We start from the raw sequence: 21,990 nt of genomic DNA, 5'->3' as shown, positions 1-21,990 counted from the left end.
CTATGGGTGTGTTTGAGGGAGTGCCTGTGTGGTCTGGACATTCGTAAACTCAAGAGCGTTGTCAAATTGTCCGTTCATAACTGAACGCTCTGGCTGAGGAGTAGGGTTGACACGAGCGTTCTCATTCTGGAGAAGGGGGGGATTTATCAGAAACAACAGCGTGGACAATGCCATGTCTGCTGAACTGCTTTTTTCAGCATTCAATGATGGTGTCTGGTGTGGTGTCAGTCAGCTCGTCGAGCTCCCAGTAGTCCAAGTAACAATCGACCATGATGAGGTACTTGCTTTTGTTGACTGTGAGTAAGTCCATCCCGACCTTGGACCATGGGAGGGGAGGGATTTGGTGGAGGATGAGTGTCTCCTTTTGTTGTCTCTTCTGGATGCAGTTGCTCATTTACCCATAAAGATATTTACACCCTCTGTAATCCTTGGTCAGAAAACAGCATCACGTGCCTTTCTGAGACTGGCCTCTATGCTTGAGTGGCCAGAGTGTATTTTGTGTAGAAAGTCAGCTCGTAACATGTCAGGGATGAATATCACTCAATTTTCTGTGGCGAGCTCCTCCTTTGTACGTCCAGAAATCTTTCAGTGTGTGACTCACAGCCTGTTTGGCTCCAGGCCAGCCGTTGTTGATTTGTGTGTACAGAGCCTGAAACGGTGGGTCCTGGGAACAGTGTGCTTTGATTGACTCCACTGTCTTAGTTGAGATGTTGACATCACTGGTGTGATCCACCTGTTCCAGGTCAGTTGTGGCTAGACCCATAGCGTAGACCATGGCTGGTGTTTGCATTTGCCTGTGCTCTGTGGTTGATTGAGCTGTTCTGGAAAGGAAGTCAACTACATGGTCCTTGCCTTGTTTGTATTGCACGTGGAGTTGGTCTATTTGTAGCCTTAGCAACATTCTCAGCAGTTGCTTGGGTGCTGTGAGTAATAATTTCTTGAAGATCGTCTCAAGCGGTTTGTGGATGCTGTGTATTGTGATGAATTCTCTGCAATGCAGATACTGGTCAAACTTGTCACATGCAAAAAAACTATGGAGAGACGTTATTTCTCAATCTGTGCATATCTTTGTCCTGTCTGAGTCAATGTTCTGGAGGCAAATTCAACAGGTTGTCCTTTCTGTAGAAGGGCTGGCATCAGACTGCAGTGTGACTTCATCATTCAGGTTGTAGTGTTTGAGCACTGGATGCTGTGTGACTAACTGTTTGATAGTCTTCAACTGCTGCGTCATGCTGTGGTAGCATGTCCATTCAATGTCCTTGTCAGTGAGTCTTCTGAGCAGCTCACACACATTAGATAGGCGGCGCATGAATTTTGCAAGATAGATCACAAACCCCAACCTCCGCTGTAGTGACTTGACGTCGGTCGTTGTACCCATGTTCTGAATGGCTGTTATTTTCTCTGGGTCAGGGCGAAGGCCCTCTGTGGTGAGAAGCTGACCCATATATGTCACACTAGGTAGCTTTAACAATAATCTATTTTTTGTTCAGCTTCAGGTTGACATCCCTTGCTCTCTGCAGGAGAGCTGTAAGGTTTCTGTCATGATCTGCAATCGCGTCTTCGTGTGTGTCACCACATCCATAGAGTAGAATGTCATCTGTGATCACGCTCACTCCTTTTAGTCTCTCTAGTACTTCACACTGCCTGCGCTGGTAATCTTCATCTGCTGACTTGATTCCAAATGGCATTCTCAGCCATCTATACCTGTCTACAGGTGTCCAGAAAGTTGTTAGATCGCTGCTCACTTCATCAACTTTGATTTGCCAATATCCATCTTGGCATCGAATACTGAGAATACCTTTGCGTTGCATATCTCTGGTCGAATCTCTTCTATTGTGGACATCTGGAAGTGAGATCCCAGTAAGGCTTTGTTGAGTGCACTGGGGTTCATACATATGCATAGTTTATCAGGTTTTTCAATGACAACCATGTTGCTGATCCACGGTGTTGGCTCTGTGAATTTTGTGATGATGTCTGCATTGTCCATTGAATGTATGGCCTTTGGGATCCTTTCCTTCAGTGGAATAGGTATTCGTCTTGGTAGCTGCTGCACAGGCCGGGCGGCATTGTCGAACTCAAGGTGTAGCTCTCCAGGAAGGCAGCCAAGCCCATCGCACACGTTCTTGTACTTGGAGATGATTTGCTCAGTTGTCATGATGACCTCAGTGGTGCTCGGGGTGTCGACGTAATGTAACACATGGCTGTGGTTCAAATGTAGTAGACTGAGTCTTTCACATGTGTCAGCTGACAGCACAGGAAGCTGGGATGTCTCCATGACCTGAAATTTGATATGAAACGTTTTTCCATCATGATCTGCTTTGAGATTGCATTCTCCTGTTGGCTTTATCAGTGTGCCATCATATAGCGCTGAGTGTAGCGTTGCTACTGTAAGTAGGAGAACTGGATTGTCGTCTTGCATGACTCGCTGTGTTGATCCTGTGTCTAGTTGACATTTAATTGTATGGCTGAGGTCATATGTCAATGGCTCATCACTTAGTGGAGATAGCTTAAAACCTGTTTGGGATAGGGGGCGGTATTTTCACGTCCGGATGAAAAGCGTGCCCAAAGTAAACTGCCTACTACTCAGGCCCAGAAGATAGGATATGCATATAATTGGTAGATTTGGATAGAAAACACTTTAAAGTTTCTAAAACGGTTAAATGTATGTCTGTGAGTATAAGAGAACTTATTTGGCAGGCGAAACCACGAGGACAAAAGAAAAACATATTTTTTAGTTGACTGTTTTCAATTGGTGTTCTATGGGAATCTAGATTTCTGAGGCATCTGGTTGCAGTTCCTAGGGCTTCCACTAGATGTCAACAGTCTTTAGAAATTGATTGATGTTTTTCTTTTGAGTAATGAAGAAGTATGGCTGTTCAGACTGAGTGTCGAGTCTAGTGTACTGAGGTGTTTGGGGCGCGCGGTCTGGCGCTCGCTCCACTTTCATTTTTTCCGCTATTGAATACAGTTTATTCCATCTTAAATTTTATCGATTATTTACGTTTTAAAATACCTAAAGTTGTTTGAAATGTTTGGACCAAGATTATAGGTAATTTATTAGATAATGTGTAGTCATGTTGGTCGAGTTGGAACCGGTGTTTTTCGGAATCAAACGCGCTAAATAAATGGACATTTTGGGGATATAATGACGGAATTAATTGATAATATTTCAACCGGACCATAACCTATTCAATAAAAGAGAGAAAGAAAATGGAGAGCTATCCCTCTCGCGCGCAGGAACTAATCAAAAGACACCTGACTCGTTTTGAAAACTCTCGCTCATTTTTAAAAATAAAAGCCTGAAACTATGTCTAAAGCCTGGTCACAGCCCGAGGAAGCCATTGGAAAAGGAATCTGGTTGATACCCCTTTAAATGGAAGAAAGACGGGCAAGGAAACACAGATAAAAAAATAAAAAAAACACTTCCGGGTTAGATTTCCTCAGGTTTTCGCCTGCAGAATCAGTTTTGTTATACTCACAGACAATATTTTGACAGTTTTTGGAAACTTTAGCGTGTTTTCTATCCTAATCTGTCAATTATATGCATATTCTAGCATCTGGGCCTGAGAAATAGGCAGCTTACATTGGGAACGTAATTTTTTCCAAACATAAAAATTCTGCCCCCTAGCTTCAAGAGGTTTTTAACTTGGCTCACTCGTACTATATAGTATCACACAGATAAACATAACAGCAGTGCCATCTATTGGCTTGGCAACATCTCATAACATATTGCACCAAACACCGCGACTAAGACCTCCTCTGCAAAAAACTTCTAAATCAATAACAGATTTCTTGATTTATCTTAGATTAATTCTGACTATTTTAACAAAATTATTATTTTAAGGAAGTGGCTATGTTGTTGCTACGGTAACCAATGTTTTTCTAAACTGTGCGTGCGCAGCCCCGAGACTGCTATGCATAAATATCAGCCCACAGAGAGAATCACAAGATTGAACTTCACTCAACTTTCTAGAGCAGTGGTCACCAACCGGAACTAGTCGATCTCCAAGGCATTCCTAGTCGATTGCCAAACATTTCTGTAAAAAAAAACGATAAAGCCTTTTGTGTCCCTAATTTTTTTCATTGGTCTCTGGCTGTTGGCAGTAGGTGCACCCGATTCAGCTGCCCTGCATGCCGGGTAGGCGAACTGTTGACATTTTGAACCATTTCATGTGTCTGAAGGTACAAACTCAGCCTTCCCGATGGGCCCAGAGAGCAAATCAAGTGCACTATAGGTCTACCACTGGCAGATCGGATGCCTCAGATGACCATGTCTGCAGTAGATAGCAGGCATAAAAGAAAGCTACAGCAAAAATGATACTGTGAGATTTCAAAATGTTTAAAACCATTACTAGAGAGAGTCTGTCAACGAATACAGCGAAGCGTTGCTGTATTTATGATTGAGTTCATGTTCAAGTTCATACTCAGCACTGTCAACACTTTGTATTCAACACTTTTATAAGCCATAAAATGCACGTTCTTCCTACTTCCACTACAATAAGCAGTGCAGCAGTAATGAATGTGTATCTATAGGATTGTGTTGTTGATATTATTAGCGGCTTGGGTCTTTTTGAATATTGAGGAATATTTCACTTTCTCTGTTCATAGGAGTAACAACATGAATTTGTGCATGAGGCAGAAATAATGTGGTGCGACTCGAGTTTCGCCATCCGCTGGAAGAGACGGTGTCCCTTTTTTGGTCAGTGTCAGTAGAGGAAAGGGAGAGCGGAGACTGACCATCAGATGCAGGCACCATCAGCCCAGTAAAATAAAAAGCGAATTATTTAAATGTATGCTCACTCAGCTAAGCTTCACAAGTAATACAACAACAGATCTGTTACCAGTGTGATCATATAGCCCACCTCAAATGTAGAAATATAATTTTTTAAATGGCCCAAACAACATTGCATTGGCAGGGCATTTCAAGCAAAGCCGATATGCGGTGATAATGTATTGGGCCTATAGCTTACTGCACAAACCTCATTGTTACAGTACTGTAAAATAAGAATCTGAGCTAGATCTCAACTTGTGATCTTGACTCAGTAAAGGTTGGTGACCACTGTTCTAAAGTTTCCCCTGTTAACACTATCAACATTTCCCTTTACTGTGGCAACTGCGATTGAATCAAGGCAATATTCGCCACTTTCAATGCAACATACCGAAACAAAACTAACTATGCAAGAGATTTTGTTGTAGGCAGAACGCATCAGAGTAGGATTCTATTGCATTGACACGCACTACTCAGCCCGTACTCTACACAGACCAGTGCGGCATAAACAACCAGAGCTGCAGTAAACGTATATGCAAATAGACCATTTCCATTTATGGATCTGTGTCATTACTTTGAACTGGACTATGTTTAAAGCATGAGCGGTCATAAGTAGATGCGCTTGTTTTTGAGATCAAAGCGAGAGCTACATGTAGCCATGGGTGCAATTATTTTCAAATCCTTTGCTAGTTAGTGAGATATTAGCCCAGTTATAGATCGTTTGTAGTCAGCAATAGGGGAGTGATTGCTTCCTACAAGAGCACAAAACGTGTACATTTCTAGACATCTTTGAAAAGTGAGTCAGGTAAAGAGCTTTTATTTTTGTCTTAAAGGGGCAGTGTTATATTTACAGACAGGCCTAAATAAGCTAAGTACTGTAGCTTAATTTGTCTGATTCTCAGTAAGAATGGTATGGGAATAATAATGCATTTGATTTTGTAAAGTGGTTTCTTGCATCAAACAACACAACAACATTTTCGGTCACCTTCTTGTCTGAAGGACAAGTGGATAAACAGGTTAATGTCAAGCCCTGCATATTGTTTTCAAAAGTCTCATGGAATGTAGGCCTACATTGAACACCACACATTGGCTCCTACTGTACACTGAATGATAGAAGAGCTATTTTCATGTTCAAATGTTATGGGATGCATTTTCTCCATTGTTTTTGTTGGTAGACCTACATTATGATAAAATAGCCACAGTAGCCTACTTGACCACTGTTAAAACTGTAACTTAAGGCGGGTACAGCCTCAGTGTTCACAGTAAATGTGTGCTGGAAGATGCACAGAATTTTCACAACGTTCAAGGTTGTGCTCAGCAGAACTGTAATTTGCTCAGAGACAACATTTTTCTGAGGGAACGTTGACGGTTACCCAGGAGGGACAAACCTGCCAGGGTACGATATGCCAACATAACACCCACGTCAAACCACACCGCCAAGACAACTCTCGTTTAGCTTCAGCATTTCTTTATGAGAAATCTTCAAAACGAGGCCAAATCACGAAGTACATTCGCCCTTTAAACCCTCCTAAGGAATTATTCTAGACTTCACAAAGTCTTTTGAGTGAAGTCTTTTGAAAATAACTATATCTGGTGGTGTGGGGGCCTTCTGACGTATATTTACCACTAATGACCTTTCCTTATTACATTAATCTAATTGTTAAATCACAAATCAGACAGAACACATGCAATCTCAAAGCTATGAAAGCAACTAAGTGGAGCGATTCACTTTCTCCTCCGCGCTCTGAATGTTATTGTTGGCCATCAGAATGAACAATTCTCTGTTGTCCCCATGATGTTTTGATGATTCATAGTCCGTCACAACTCCTACACCCTATTCACACACATTCAGTGCTGAGACCCTAGTGTTACAGAGAGAGCATAATAATTCATCCACGTCAATAACAAATACAAATGGTCAAAACCCCTAAAATGTCCCAAAAACATGCACGCTCAAACCTCTCCACTCCATTTTAGAGGGACCAACACATTTCGCAGACAGGCATAAAGGGAAAAGGGAAGAGATACCTAGTCAACTGAAATGTGTCTTCCGCATTTAACCCAACCACTCTGAATCAGAGGTGCGCATAGGGTCAAGCCATGTTGCCATTTCTACTGTACCAAAGTACTATGACAGCGGTGGAATTTATTTGAAAGGTCTTACTACCATCAATATTTATTTTCACAATCTTGATAATGAAGCAGTCCTCAGACACTTTCCTTTATTGTAGGGTGTCAAATCAGCTCTATCTTCTATTACTGTCATAATTTGGCGACATCAAAGGCTCAGAGTGTTCGTCTGGCTAGATAGGGCTTTACTTCCTTCCCCACCACACTCTTCTCCAAAGTATCTTGAAGGATTCACTAACATACATAAAGACAGCAAGCTGTGTTGCCATGGAAACTTCGCACTGGCTCTAATGTTGTTTCATGCCATTTATTTTTTATTTTTACCAAGAGTGTTATAATCCCAAATGACATGTGGAATGAAATCAAAGTCATGTGGTGGGCACGGTTGCATTTGCTTATAGAATGGAGAGTGACACGGTTAGGTATTTCTATTTGTTTTTAACTTCAAATAAATGCAGCGAGGGATTCATTTAAAACATGATTTTGACGCTTGTCTTAAATGACTCTATTGACAAGTTGGACTAATAGACTGCGTGTGGCGGGTGAGTTTGAAGGCCCTTAATGAACAGAGGCAACCATCCGGAAAGTTCTAAGTGGAGCGATGGCGGTATAAGTCAATTGTTGGGAACCATTCCACTCAATTGAGGTCTGTGTGCAGAAGCAACTGACACTTGATTTAGATGACACACATCTTTTAACAAGGTTTGCCTTACACACAGACGGTAGGTAGCAGGGAGGAACATTTTGTAGATAAAGGGTGATAGTGTGAAAAGGTACACTGCAAAAAAAAATGAAATCCAACATTTCAGGTAATGAATGGCAAGGTGGGGCAATGAGACTGTCACACTTTGCTGACTTAGATAGAGAGAGCACCGTAGCAAGGAAATCAAGGATAAATCATAACCAATAAATCAAGTATATCAAATGAAATCTTAAATTAAACTAATATTGAACTCCTGGCCCTTTCCATTCCCCTATCAGAGAAGCCTACTGTGTCAACCTTAAGGCTACTGCTTTATTCATGACCTTATCAATAACTAAAAACTCATCTGCCCATGTCGCACCATGCCAGTGGCACACACCAACCCAGAAAGACGTCCAATAGCGATGCTCACTTTAAGAGAAGGGAAGAACACGAGCTAATCCTCCCGAGCACCGTTGACGTCTATGAAAGCCACAGATGAATAATAGAGGACTGCGCTCCAAAATGAAATATAATGGAACATAGGAATTCATTTTTCCTTTCAGAGCCATATAATCATTATCATATTTGTCTTTCTTTTTTATTGGGATGATAGATAAATAAATAGCAAATCGTTTTTCCACTACAATATCCTGGCTCTGAATTGATCTGCCTTCTTTAATCACAACAATGACAAATAGATAACCCTATGCTGCGTTTTTAAATTGCCAATTTATCTAAAAGGGAGGCTGTGCATTTGCTACATGCCGTGTTTGCTCACTCACACGGAACCCCTACATCGGGTATATCAACCCCAGGAGGCAATACATTGCATCTTATGTTAGTTAATATGCTAGCAAACATGTTCTGATGAGACAAATACTACTTACTAAGTTCACGGAATTATTTCTTAACGTCTTGTACACGTTACATTGCAAGAGTCGTTAAGACATGCTTGTTATAAACATCTGACAACAAATAAACATGGATTTACTTTTTGTCAACAGCCTAATGATTAACGTCACAATAAAACATATGACCTGCCACTCACATCATTCATTATGCATTTTTTATTATCAATGACATATGCCATTGACCCGAGCCTATCTCTTGAAACATGCCCGTCTCTTGCCTGAAATAAGGAGTACTGTATAGCTAAGTGTAGTGTGAGTACAGTGTGTGAGTTTTTTGCTCCCAGAGACAGAAGTACAGTACATGACATGAGGAAGACACACGCTCCAGATAGTGCTATGCATCTAGGTCAACCTCATTCCCCTACTCCTCGTTCTGCCACATGATGAACAGCACCAGGTAGGCTGCATAACAGCACCACATGAACCCTGCAGCAAACACAGTACAGGCTAGGGCTGCAGTTGAAAAAATCCTCTGCATCACACTTCATTATGTAGCTTGGAAAGCTCCTTTAAATACTCGGCCAAGGGAGACACTGACATCGGCGATGCGCATAGAGAGGAAGAGGTAAAGCAAGGACAGCCCAGCTAACCGCCGCTCTGTTCTGCTAGAGAGCAGCGTGCTGTAGACTGACGAACAAGAGCCTTCCTTTTGGACGCTGTTGCATAAGAGCTCAGACATACACGCAAACACACACACACACACACACACACACACACACACACACACACACACACACACACACACACACACACACACACACACACACACACACGCACATCCATGCTCACAGCCACACTCAGCCAACGTGGAACTTGAAATTCCACTGCAGCCAATGTTGAATCAAGAATTAATGCTCCTCTGGCTGGTGCAGTGCTCCAGTATACAGTAGGCTTAGAACTCAGACGGTAATAAGAGGATTCAACCAATCCGGTTTAATACTGACTTTAGGAAACCAACCAATGTGAGTGAGTGTCAGTGTTACTTTTCCTTCGCTTTTAATACAAGCTTATTAATTGATGGGCACCAGACCTCTATCAACATTGCTACTATAGTAATTGAATTCAAACCTACATGTAGAGGGACGTTAGTAAGGCAATGTGACGAAGATCACACTGTTCCCTCTGGTGTGAAGGCCTGCTGTGGTTAATTAACACTGTGTGGTGACTTTGGAAATTGCATGTCAACTGGTTTACATTTGGTATGAAGTAGCAGGGACTCACCGAACACAGTCCTGGCTGGGACGGACTCTCTGTTGAGCCAGAAGGACACCTGGGATAGGATTACTGTCATGATGCAGGGCAGGTACGTCTGGATGACAAAATAACCAATCTTCCTCTTCAGATGGAAGTGTGTCGTCATGACAACATACTCTCCTGTTGTCGGGCGGGATGGAGAGGGGTTAAAACAGAGAATTATGCGTGAGAAGTTATTGTGTCATGTCCAGTTGGACGGCCACTTGTTAAAGCTCTTGTGCTCCTGTGAATGCTACAAATTCGATCTGATATACAGTAAAGAAATAGTGAGATTGCAGTTCCGACTGCGTCATGCTGGAGCTCGGCGCCTGAGATTGTCACTGCACCCTGCTGTCACACCTGCAACCCTTGTACATGTGACTATTAAACACTCTGGATCTGAATCTGAATCAACACCCGACTTTAAAACAATGTACATGGAAAATATTAGATCCAATCTACAGTAGGTGCTTCTCTGGTTCATAATCTTCAGATGTGAAATAAGACTGTTATAACATACTACAGAGGAAATCTGTCTGTGTGCTTTGCAGTGGTTTGCCATGTTACAAGCAGGTTCTTTTATTGCTATAGAGATTTATTAGTATTGTTATAGGCCTACTTTATCAACTAACTCAGTAACGTGGCATAACCCAATTCATCAATGGATTGACAGCAATGGGAATTAATTAGGTAGTAATAAATTGGCTCTTTATGTTTGACAGAGACATAAACAAAGGAATCAATATGCACTTATTAAATGGCCATGCAAAATTAATTACATTTTTTTGATAAATCAATGGTACCTCAGAATTAGCATATACAATTTAATGAGATAGGTATTGTGACTTTCAAACACCGACCAATAAAGAAACAGTAAAGGCTGTCTTAAGCATAGATTTCTACTGTCTTATGCACTACCTTTCTGCCTGCAGCTAAACTCACTGTAAAGGGGTCACCCATTCTACACTGTCACTAATTATGCCATGCAGCATCAATGAACCAAAAAGAAGAAAAATGATGTGATGCCCACAAGGGAAATTACAAATCTGGGACATGTTCTCGAAGTAAGCCTACAAATGGAGAGCAGTGGGAATGTGATGCAGCTCTTTGGAGAGAAAGGAGAGGGAGGTTTAGAGTATGTATATTTTACAAGGGAAACAAACCTGTGCTGGACTGGACAACCCCAGAGTCCACACTTTGCCCCATCAAATCATACTGGTTGAGCCGAGAGCCATCTTCAGCCACCACGACAGACTGGGCTGCCCCTCTCGTCCACACGTACACAACCTCAGCTCTGGTGTAAGCATCTGTCAGGGAGAAGAGCGAGGGGAAGAGAAACAAACAACATCTCAATCTGACTAACCTTTAAACAGCCAAGTCAGATTTTCCTCCCTCCTGGCAAACCATCTGACATGTCACAGCAATCCACAGTACAGTGTTGCTTCAGCACTGCAGAGGATTTGTACTGCAGAGGAGCCTCATTACTGAAATATTTAGCGAGACAGTTTAAAGTTGAGGGTTGGTCTTTTATTCATGCTGTGTTATTCTGAACAGACTGACTCGTCATTGTCGGGCACCTCTCTCTTTCTCTCTCTCTCTCGCTCTTTCTCTCTCTCGCTCTTTCTCTTTCTTTCTCTACTTTTCAAGGATGTTTTGGGGTCAGAAGACCTGGCAGCCATGAGCACTTGGCACGATGTTCTGAAAGTATGACAGGGAGTACTGCATCCGATAAACAAAGGTCTCTGCTCTGCCATGCGCCTAGTGAGGCCTAGCGGGGCCTGGGAGGTCAGATCCTGCCTGAGGACAGCTGTAGCACCACTGTCAGCTCGTATCAGGTACGAGAAGCGGGTTTCCGGTCAGAAGGGAACAAGAGAGAGAGAGATAGAGAAGGGGGGGGAAACACTCACAGCTGCCAAACTTCAGTGGACAAGCATGGGCGTCCATGGGGAAGTCCTCCAGGTGCATGGGACACTCCGCCCTTACTGTCAGTCTGGAATGAGGGAGGAAGTGAGGGAAAGATACAGAGAGAGGAAAAATAAAGAGAGAGGGAGAGACAAAGAGAGAGAGAGAGAGAAAGAGAGCCAGAGAGAGAAATAGAGAAAGGGAGAGATGAAAGATTGAGAGAGTGAGAGACAGAAATAGAGAGAGAGAAAGAGAGAGAAATAGAAACTGGCAGTGAGGGACAATGCTGCAAACCTGCAGCCTTTTCCTGACATCACAGTGAAAAAGGGGAACGTCAACCCACCCATGACACGTCATCCATTCTTCAGCTCTACATCGCCACGCCATGAATAAGAACTCACACTGTGTCCACATCTGCGGAGGTTAGAAGGTTTTATGGCCACCCCCTGTGACCCTCACATTAGCTCTGTTTTGTGAGCATTGAAAGTTCACGTCTGGGACCATTATTTATAATGTTTCAGCTCAAATGAAAACCCACAGTGGGCCTCCACTCTACCACTATATTCTACACTACTCGCTCTACTCACTAAAGGTCTTATCTTAGTGCTCCCCACTGCAGTATACAATCTCTTTAAGGATTCATATTTTGCTGGACACCAAAAGTATTTTCTAGGGCAGAAAGTAACCTTACAATGTACTGGGATCACGATCACCATGGGACTGGTAAACTTTACGACTATTGTCTTCAGAGAAAAGGATGTTCTGCTTCCCAGTAAGGATTTCCATTTTTCAGTGTTAAAAATACCTCTTCCTGAATCTAATGCAACGAAAACACTTACCTCATAGTGTAGAGCAGAGTTCCCTCCTCGGTGATTCGTAGGAGTTTGTTGGGCATAGTCATGTTGTGGGCCACAGACTTCTTGCCATTGTGAAAGAATGTGTCAGGGGTCCAGATTTTACTGGCCATCAGGTTGTTCAAACGGAGAACAGACATTGGACCTTTAAATTTTAGCCGCTCGTCCTTCCAGCTTTGACGAAAGAACACGTCAATGGTGTATTCCTGGGAGAGAGAAGGCAAGGTCAGGACCCAGGAGAGGTAGGTTGTCTCTAGTCATCCTATATCTGCCAGGCATGTTACAGACTATATCATTACTTCCTTTCTCTCACATCCATGTAGCAGAAATTGCCTGTTTTTCCTGCTGGTGACTGTCTTGTCTTGCCAAGGTAGAGGCTTCAACAAAGGTAGGTCTATCTAACTGGCCTATTGGCTTCCGTCTCTTCCTTCCAGCTAGTCCTCATGAATGTGTCGTCAATAAACATGAGGAAGAAGCACATTGCTCTAGATTTTAGCACACCAAATACAAACACTGGCACGATATCTCACTCTAACATGCACTAGTCGCCATGGCTAAGAGCAGCTTTTAATTATTTCAGAATGCCTGACGGAGTTAGCTAGCCAGCGAATTTACAGCGTTCCGGTTCTCCGGTTTCCCCCCGGCCGTGAGTTAATTACTGTGAACGGTAACAGAGCTGCAAGGTAATGGAAGTGGACTGGAAAGGGAAATGGTAGCTACTGTAGCTGTTCCTTTTGGCCAGCCCATTCCGTGACTTACTGTGATGTAGCGCAGCAGCAAAAACGTGCAGGTCCGTATGTTAGAGCATGTACAGTAATAAAATCATAATATGTCAAATACACATGGTTCAAGTGCACCAATAGCAAACCTCCATCAAGATTGTGAGACAATATCAGAGGCAGAGAGAGAGAGAGAGAGAGAGAGAGAGAGAGAGAGTGTGTTTCACATACTGTATGTCCCGGGACTTGTTATTCCTGTGTACATTACGCAGAGTCAGATTAGTAATTGTTTTGCCCTGATTCATCCACAGTGGTTAAAGAAGACGTCTCAACAGAGCAATTATGAATAAATCAATCTCACCATCGCTATTGCCATTCAATTAATATCTCTTCAATATCCAACATGATTTTCAAACGGTAGGTACGCCCACCTTTGGTCAATGAAATTGCGTTTGGAAGCAGGTAGGAGGACAGGTAGAACATTCTGAAGGGTAATTTTGCAAAGACTAGTCTGAATCATTCCACTGTCAGTTTATATCTCTGAGTGGGATTGTATCAAATCACATTATCCAGTCATGATAGCCATAGGAAGGGTAATGTCTCTAGCCATAACCATAGTATCTGTTCTCTGTGGTTGTATCCCAAATGGCACCCTATTCCTTATGAAGTGCACTTATTTTGACCGGGGCCAATAGGGCTCCATGAAAATGTGTCAAAAATAGTGCACTAAGCCGGGGTTCTATTTGGGACACGGACTGGGACTTTACAATCTAGTCCCAAGCACCTGCCAATACACTGTACATCATGGCCAAATCTAAAGACGAAGGCTACACAAGATCCAAAGTCATTATACCCACATCAATACCAAGCCCTCTCCGCTTGGGTCATGCCATGCAATAAAAATGGACATACAAATATAATTCCATTTAAGACTAGAAGTTGTATTGATCTTGGAAATGAATGAGCCAATTGGTCTTGGAACATTTCCTCGCTCATGACATTTCATTCATGTCGAAAACTAATGGGGCTGATCAAATTTATAAACATTTTACCTTTGAAACCACATCAAAATAGGTTAAGGGGAGAACATGGACACAGAACTGGTGACATTTCAGAGAGGGGAATAACAGAGAGGAAAGACGGGCATACCATGTCATGGTCCGAGACGGGCCCAATACTCGTCACGAAAATGTCAGTCTTGACTTCAGTTACACGCTCTGTTGAACCAAGAAATTAGGAGAGTGAGTGTCGATCAGGGCTCCTCATTAGCTCTAACTAGCACGTAATCCTGGGGAGCATTGCCCTTTGATCGTATCATTCCCTAATTTTCACAGAGCCCCCTTCCAAAATGACACCTTACAATCCTGATTTTGAGGTCAATAACCATTTCTGCGGTTCTCCGTGTCAGTGTCAGGACCATTACCTGGGGACTGATGGAATCTCTTCATGACTTTTCAAATCTCTTGGCTGAGATCAAATTTCACCTGGTCTGACGTATGTTGAGTACCTTCATCTGTACAGCATTATGTTTTGAAGTGGAAAATGGAAACATGATTTACATCAGGAATGGTGTCAATCATAATGTTTAATTTCTCTCCATTTGCCACTGAAAATGTAATATTCCCTTGCCTGTTTGCCTCCACACAATCAATTCCATAAGAATACCATTCACCTTCCAGTAGGTCTAGATGTCTCTCCATTACTCTGTCAAGTTGAGTCGAATATAGATATAGAGCAGTATACGCAAGAACTGTCTGGCACAGTGCACTTCCATGAAAAGTGCCAAAACTACCCAAGGTCCCAATGACAATATCTACACCATACACTATTTCTCAAAATAATTAGTTGAGTTATTCACCAAGGAGCTTTATTTTCATATTAAAAAGATACTTGCTCTTGATATCATGCTTCTAAGGAAAGAGCGAACAGTAAATCGCCCTCCTGAAGATTCCACTGATATGACTGCAAAGGCAGAAGAAAAAAAAGACATGAGGATGCTTGTGACGATAAGCGAATGAAATGCTGATTTATTTTTCATCAAGCAGGACAAAGGACTCCAGCCGTACTGGTTTTTATGTGTTCTGGAGTGCTATCATCCAATTAATGGTATTGGCAAACGACCAATAGTAAACCTCCAGGGTGGTGCAATCTCGTGCCATCAATTCTAAATAAGACAACAAAGGATTCCGAAAATTAGCAGCTGTAAAGGTAATTTACAGCATGCAATAACCATGTTATTGAATAAATCCAAGTAACTCATCATCACCCTTTTATCTCCTACCAGCTCTAACTTGAGAATGTTATGAGTTGGTGAGAAACCATTGTACAGTACTGTACCTCCCAACCCTGGTCTGAGACGATTGTCATAGCCATCCAGGAGACGGTCTAGGATCCGGGTGAACACTGTAGTGTTGTCTTTCTGCTCATCCGTCTGGCCATTCTGTCCAGAGCTGACAAAAAGGAAGAGTAATTTTGGACAGTGAATTCAGTAAATTGATGCAGGAGTGTTGGAGCTAAATCCCAGCTGAGCAACTTCTCTTGATCCTCTAAAATCTACTTGCTCGGAGGAAACAGAATTTTTATAAAGCCATATGAATGTGAGAAATACGTTTATTTGATCCACAGGGCATGACATTGTACACATGCAGAACTCATAATGCATTACACCTTAACGTGGCCTATTAACAGCAAAGGACTAATTGAGTATGCTCTTTGAGCAACATGAAACTAAATGCTGAAGGCAAACTCAGAATACTCACAATCAGTAAACGGGCGAACGCAGTTAACATCTCCACTCGTTAATATTTCAACACAGTAATCAGTAGCAATACAGATTTAATCATGCTGTGTAAATTTGTATTTTATCAACAGGAGGTGTGGATGGAGAGGGAAATGGTCGGCATTGGAAGGGGCGGGAGAGATTTCTTCACTCCCTCAAAATAATCACAGGAAAGCCTTAATCATAAATAATCGTTTGCCTCTGAGCAATCATCTTCTTTTTCCCCCCGCCCAATCGCAGACAACACTGGTTTGATTGCATGCTAAATAAACTGTCCCCAGTGTTTGGAAACAAACTCTGCTCAGAAAACAGCTCCAAGGAGAAGGGAAGGTCAGCAAAGATTAGTTAGCATGGACCGTTGGATGGGAAGGTGGGGAATCTGAAGTAGCGAGTAGCAGGAGGAGTCAACGGAACAGCTGAGAGGATATGCATGCAGGCAGCCACAAATGAGGGAGAGAGATAGAGAGAGTGAATGAGAAGGGGGAGGGGGAGAGGCATATCACACGGCTTTAAATGTGAGCTGTTGAACGATTCTTCCCAATAAGGACATTCTACTCACATCGCTGCAGAAATAATATAGTTAGTATGACATCAACCACACCATTCATTACCACATCGGCGATTTGTTCAAATGCCACTTCCTGCTAAAATGACTTTTATGGAATCTAAATAATAATTAAGAACTTTGATAAACAACGGAATATGACACACATTGGGCGTCAAAAAGTCTTACTGATGGCAATTCCACATTCAACTTTTTGGGTAAAACTTGAAGATATGGCAAAGCCTTCCTTGCCTTAGCTCAAAGATAAGAGAAACGACGTGCACACACACACACACACACACACACATTGATGTTCTGCTTTCTTGATGATAGACTGAGTAAACACAACATGCCGGAGGTTTTTGATTTACCACAGAGATACAGTACATCCCAACAGATACGTTCATTATATCCTCCTTACAAAAAACCACAACAGCAAATGTGCAAGGATGCCTCAGAGCGCTTTCAAGTGAGCAATAATTAAAATGCACTTGACATAGGGTATATTTGGAAATGGGGGGGGGGGTAGAGGAGGGGAACGGCAGAGGGAGGGGTGCAGATAACCAGAGAGCAATGGACTGGATGTTTATGAGCTGACTGGGGCCACTTCCTCATAAAACATTGTACACCATCCCCATCTACAGGTCATCTGAACAGCAACAGTGCTGCTCAGTGCTGCACGCTGCTGCAGCCCCGGCTCGCCTAACCGTCCACAAACTCAGGAGCTCTCTCTCTCTCTCTAGACCTTCTTCAGAACACCATAGTTACCCCAGTATAAGGTCCTTCTCTCCATCCACAACACAAATGTGCGCACAACTGATTACTGCACCTGTTTAAAAACCCTCCAAGAATTGTGTTTTGAATCCTAGAGGTAAATACAGTGAATTACTAGTTAATAATTACACTGCAGTTTATGGGGACAGTTGTAAGGTAGAGTAATCAGGGGAGGTGTTTATTGGTTAAATGGGCCATCCTTGAAGAAGTGCAGTTAAAATACATTCAACTCACGGTTGATTACTGGGGAGGATGTCACAGCTCACGGAAAATAAATCCTTGAATGGCAGTTCCATTAGACTGATAAGATATGCATGCATGTTCGACCACATATTCCATCTACAAACATGTTCTTGAGCATGTAATCGGTGGCGTTTACTCTTAACTGTACATACGACAGTAACCGAGACGCAAAAGACCAAAATATCTCAATAAATGACCATTTAAGTCAACTTCAGTGAATGGCTCTGACAGTTCAGCTAAATCATTTAGGCTTGCAGAATAGCAAGACCCAACATTACTCATTTAATAGTTGAGCATCTTCATGCTATATGATTATCTAGGCATATATACGGCTTCCTTTGCAAATAGTGAATCCTTGGTATTTGCATGATTTTGGTTCAATGTCAAACTTCTCAAAGTTTATCCTAGGACTGGATTAGTATCGAGGTGCCCACGCAAATGTCTGACATTTCAATGGCAGGATTAATAGTGTGACAATCACATTTCAGAACCAGATATCGCTGTCATCTCTCATCCCATCACACTGTGGTACTGAGTGGTGTGGTCAGGGCACAGACCCCATCTGTATTCCCAAGTGTGACTTTCTATATTGGACTACCCCTCTAGCTAAAGTATGTCACTTGAGACACATACATCATTTGAATGAATGACAGAACATCTGAGACATGCACTTCTCTACTTTGGTTAAATATTCAGTGTTGTCCCATGTGGCTGCTGAGCCAATGGAAACTTTAACACAGTAATTGCTATTTTGGGCAAATCAGCCCCAGCTCGTGTTCACCTCGTATTACCTCATTGCAATTACAGTGTGGAGTCGTGAAGTGATGGCCTAATTACTGCCATCCTAGTGACTTAGGCACAAAGGACAAATATGGTCAGCTGGCGAAACGTGATCATTACATTGTTTTCTCACAGACTGTCAGCGAGGGATGTACTCCAACATGACATGACTGCACATCCCAAAATCAATTCTAATTCCGCTCTGTTGGGGGACTTGAGAGACTAGTACATTTTTATTGTAACTAGACCATAGAACAAAACACTGATTCTCCTTCCTGGGCCAAATCTAGCTCAGCTAATGTTTTTGTTGGTGTGGTCGCCCACCTTACCTTTTCCCACAAAGCACATTGGCCATCAGCAAACAGGCCCACACACATAGTATGGCCGTTCCTGTCCGTCCACCCATGGCCGGAGAGTGGTTTGTCACTGAAGGAAGAAGAAAACAACACATTATACAATACAACAGTAGGCTACCATTGACACGAATGGCTCAAAAGACAATCAAAGAAGATACAATTGAGGAGTTGAGGGATCCTCAAACCAAGACGATCAAGGACAATAAGAGGCAGGCGACGTTCTACTAAAACCAGCCATTCCCAATCCCTACGTTGTATCTTTTGGTTTATATTAGTGCCCAACTTTTGCAAACACGCAAAAAAAAAAAAAACGAATTACATTAAGATACGGTGATGGGTCGAACCTCAAAGCACTATATGTTTCACAAGTTAGCCCTACGTTCACAACCTGAACTGCATCTGCCAGCTCATATGTCATGATTCAGTCCCACTATTTAGTATACTTCATTTAACTGCCTAAAAAGAAACACCGTGAGAGCGCGTCTGAATGAATTTGATACATTGGAGGCGATGTATCCGTTGCTTCAAACAGGACTACGTTCCATTATGAAGAATATATTTCGCACGATCCGACGAGACACATTACGCACGCATATTGCGATAAATCATTGCGAAAATAATCAAACACGTTACCGGTTACACAGTCTTGTTTGTCGTGTGTTATCCTGACACTTGTAATATAGCTTACTCATAGCCTGCAATTGAAACGCGGCGGTACCGCAATATTAAACCAAATCCTCTTATATTCACCCATTTTCACCTTATCCAACATCGTCATGTCAACCCAGTTTCAGATGATGTTAAGAGGTAGGCTACGTTATTGCGTTATACAAAGACGCCCGTTTAACTGAACCCAGAAAAATATATATAACAATGTTTCCCACAGCAGCAATGAATTACCCACGAAAAATACGCTGTAATCAATGGCTACACCATTATGCCACAAACGACTACAATAACCTGTCAATAAAACACACATAGAAAAAACTGCGCCTGTTACTCGCTTCAATTCCTCCAAGGTGCACTTGAATATGCTGAGAACGAAGCTGTGCAAAGGACGTGCAATGTTCTGTTAAAATTCCGTTAGTATGACAATGATTTGATAAAGCAGGGATAATGCAGTTTAGCGTAAAAATCCCATACAACCACATTTTCTAAATCATTCCGTTGAAATGCATCCGCAGTATAAATATATTGAGTTCAGGGAGATATTTAGCATGCAACTGGCATTTCTCAAGGCTCATCTTAAACATGACCAGTAGTCTAATTCAAATCGTGCGTGGTGAGTAGCCTATTAAGCAACTGTACGATTCTATTTTCGGAGCTCTGTCCAGTGCTGAAACAACCTCGACAAAAAACATAAAATATCATACCACAGCAGATGCCCCCTTAAATAGTCTTAATTTTCAATAGCAAACTCCACGTCCTCCACTCCCCGATCGTTGCAACTCCTCTACCATTCTGCCTCTGTTCGGCTGAACACAACTCACTGCAGTTCTAAACGCAAGTCAAATTCCCCGACCTCCTTCTGCACCGACAAAGACAAGCAAAATGAAAAACGATTAGTTCACTTACAGCGATATACCAGAGATATTCGAGGCTGTCGTGTCCTCAAACTTTTATGTACATCTTCTTTTTTTTTACACGGATTCAATGAGAAAAATCCTCAAAGATCTCAGATCTACTGCCGAATTTGAGCTTGAGGCTGGAGAAACGGCTGCTGACGATGCTGAGTATGCGCAGGTCTCGCGCACTATTCATTGGTGTGGGGGGTTATACTCTTCTCAGTCCCCAACAAATTGGTTATCTAACTACAAAATCTACTGTAAATACTGAGATTGCAGCCAAATAAAGCTTTACTTTACCAGGGCAATAGTAATATGTCCCTGGGTAAACCGGATGTGAAATAGGCTGTGACTTCATGCCAGGGCAATTTTATTTTAGAATGGAAGGTGGTACCACTCTCTCATCTAAAGACCAATCCGCCCATTTTTGTTATATGCAGCACAATTTAACTTCCACTGCTGTCGACTTAATCTCTTTTCAGTGGCTGCAAAATTAAATCCTCTTACATTTTCAACCGGCTCACTTGTTTTTTTGCCCCGCTTTCTCTCCGACTGATGTTTCCCTATATAAACTGCGTTTTATATTTATTGAATGGATAGGCTATATCAACTGGCACGACATTCCTCTATGACCAAAACGAATATCTCCAATCGATTATTACATGTTTATCACATAGCCAATCAAAGAAGACACTCAATGCATATAAAAAAAAATAACACATTCATACATGAATAGGTTACATTCTTCCCAATATTGAATAGGTTACATTCTTCCCATCGTTCGCTCACCCGAAAAATTTGATGAGACGAGCCACACCGAAATCACCTTGAATCACTCACTCACTGTACCCTAAAAGTCCAGGATTCGCATCGAGACAACAGGACCGCCTGTGTTTACAGCCAAATATTATGCTGCTATTGCCTGCACTCCACGACTGAACATAGACAGAGCTGGAAAAGCAGAGCTGTGCTATGCATCTGCAAAAACCGCCTGATGAAATCAAGCGTATATTTTTGTAGTCATCTGTGTATTTCAAATTAAACTACAAACCAGAAGACATTTTAATCAGGATGGGACATGTAATAACTCACAATTTATGTAGTCGGTTTATTGCCATTATCAATGCATAATACACAGTGATATCATGTGTTTGTTTTATTACGTTTACAACAGACTATGATGACATCTAGACTACTCGTCCTTCATGCACAAATCATAACTCCTCAATGCGATATTAACACGGAATTGTATTTACCAGACTACGGTATCTCTGACCCATGCTGTGCATCTGCAAAAACCGCCTGATGAAACCAAGGGTATTATTCGTCTTGCCTGAAATGGAACAGGGTTTATGTGTTGAGTTACGCATACTTGATATAGTGTATGAAGGAGTTATGGAAGACGTCATAGACTATATGCATCGGTATTCAGTAAGGTTTCTGTCGGCCCTCGTCTCTCATTCTCACTCTCTCTCTCTCTGTCCGTCGATCTTGTGCTCTACACAGATCGTGAGGTTGCCTAGCCCATGTGCATCGACCTTAATGCTGCAAGTGCATATTTCTACCCGTTATTCAAAACGAAACGCCGAAGAATTAATGTCATTGTAATGTATGTAGTATATTTCCAGACATGCTTCTTCACTGTCCAATGACATGAAAACGGGCACTGTGAGTTGGTTTGCTTGTGTGGCTACGCGCGTGCGCGTTCATGCATGTGTGTTCGCACGTGTCCAGTTAGCAAAATTAC

The 21,990-nt window shown here is 42.2% G+C and overlaps 1 protein-coding gene across 4 annotated transcripts in view; it reads right to left on the bottom strand.

Annotated features, from left to right (window-relative positions):
- Positions 1 to 21,626, bottom strand: part of LOC129821106 (gamma-aminobutyric acid receptor subunit alpha-1-like) — a 28,366-nt gene extending 6,740 nt beyond the window's left edge. The window contains exons 1-8 of one of the 4 annotated variants that reach the window (XM_055878432.1): positions 21,500 to 21,626; positions 18,652 to 18,748; positions 15,540 to 15,652; positions 14,352 to 14,419; positions 12,469 to 12,689; positions 11,635 to 11,717; positions 10,891 to 11,034; positions 9,716 to 9,868 (exon numbers count right to left, since the gene is read on the bottom strand). In XM_055878432.1, the coding sequence (XP_055734407.1) occupies positions 9,716 to 9,868; positions 10,891 to 11,034; positions 11,635 to 11,717; positions 12,469 to 12,689; positions 14,352 to 14,419; positions 15,540 to 15,652; positions 18,652 to 18,728 (859 nt within the window). In that variant the 5' untranslated portion in view covers positions 18,729 to 18,748; positions 21,500 to 21,626. Of the gene's footprint in view, positions 1 to 9,715; positions 9,869 to 10,890; positions 11,035 to 11,634; positions 11,718 to 12,468; positions 12,690 to 14,351; positions 14,420 to 15,539; positions 15,653 to 18,651; positions 18,749 to 20,051; positions 20,217 to 20,253; positions 20,626 to 21,032; positions 21,216 to 21,499 lie in introns of those variants that run through there. The other 3 variants (XM_055878423.1, XM_055878406.1, XM_055878415.1) reach the window with 3 other exon arrangements.
- Between the last annotated feature and the right edge of the window lie 364 nt (positions 21,627 to 21,990).

The sequence above is a fragment of the Salvelinus fontinalis genome, chromosome 2, assembly GCF_029448725.1.
Source record: "Salvelinus fontinalis isolate EN_2023a chromosome 2, ASM2944872v1, whole genome shotgun sequence".
Taxonomy (NCBI): Eukaryota; Metazoa; Chordata; class Actinopteri; order Salmoniformes; family Salmonidae; genus Salvelinus; species Salvelinus fontinalis.
The sequence above is the reverse complement of the archived record's forward strand: the minus strand, read 5'-3'. Positions and strand labels throughout refer to the sequence as shown.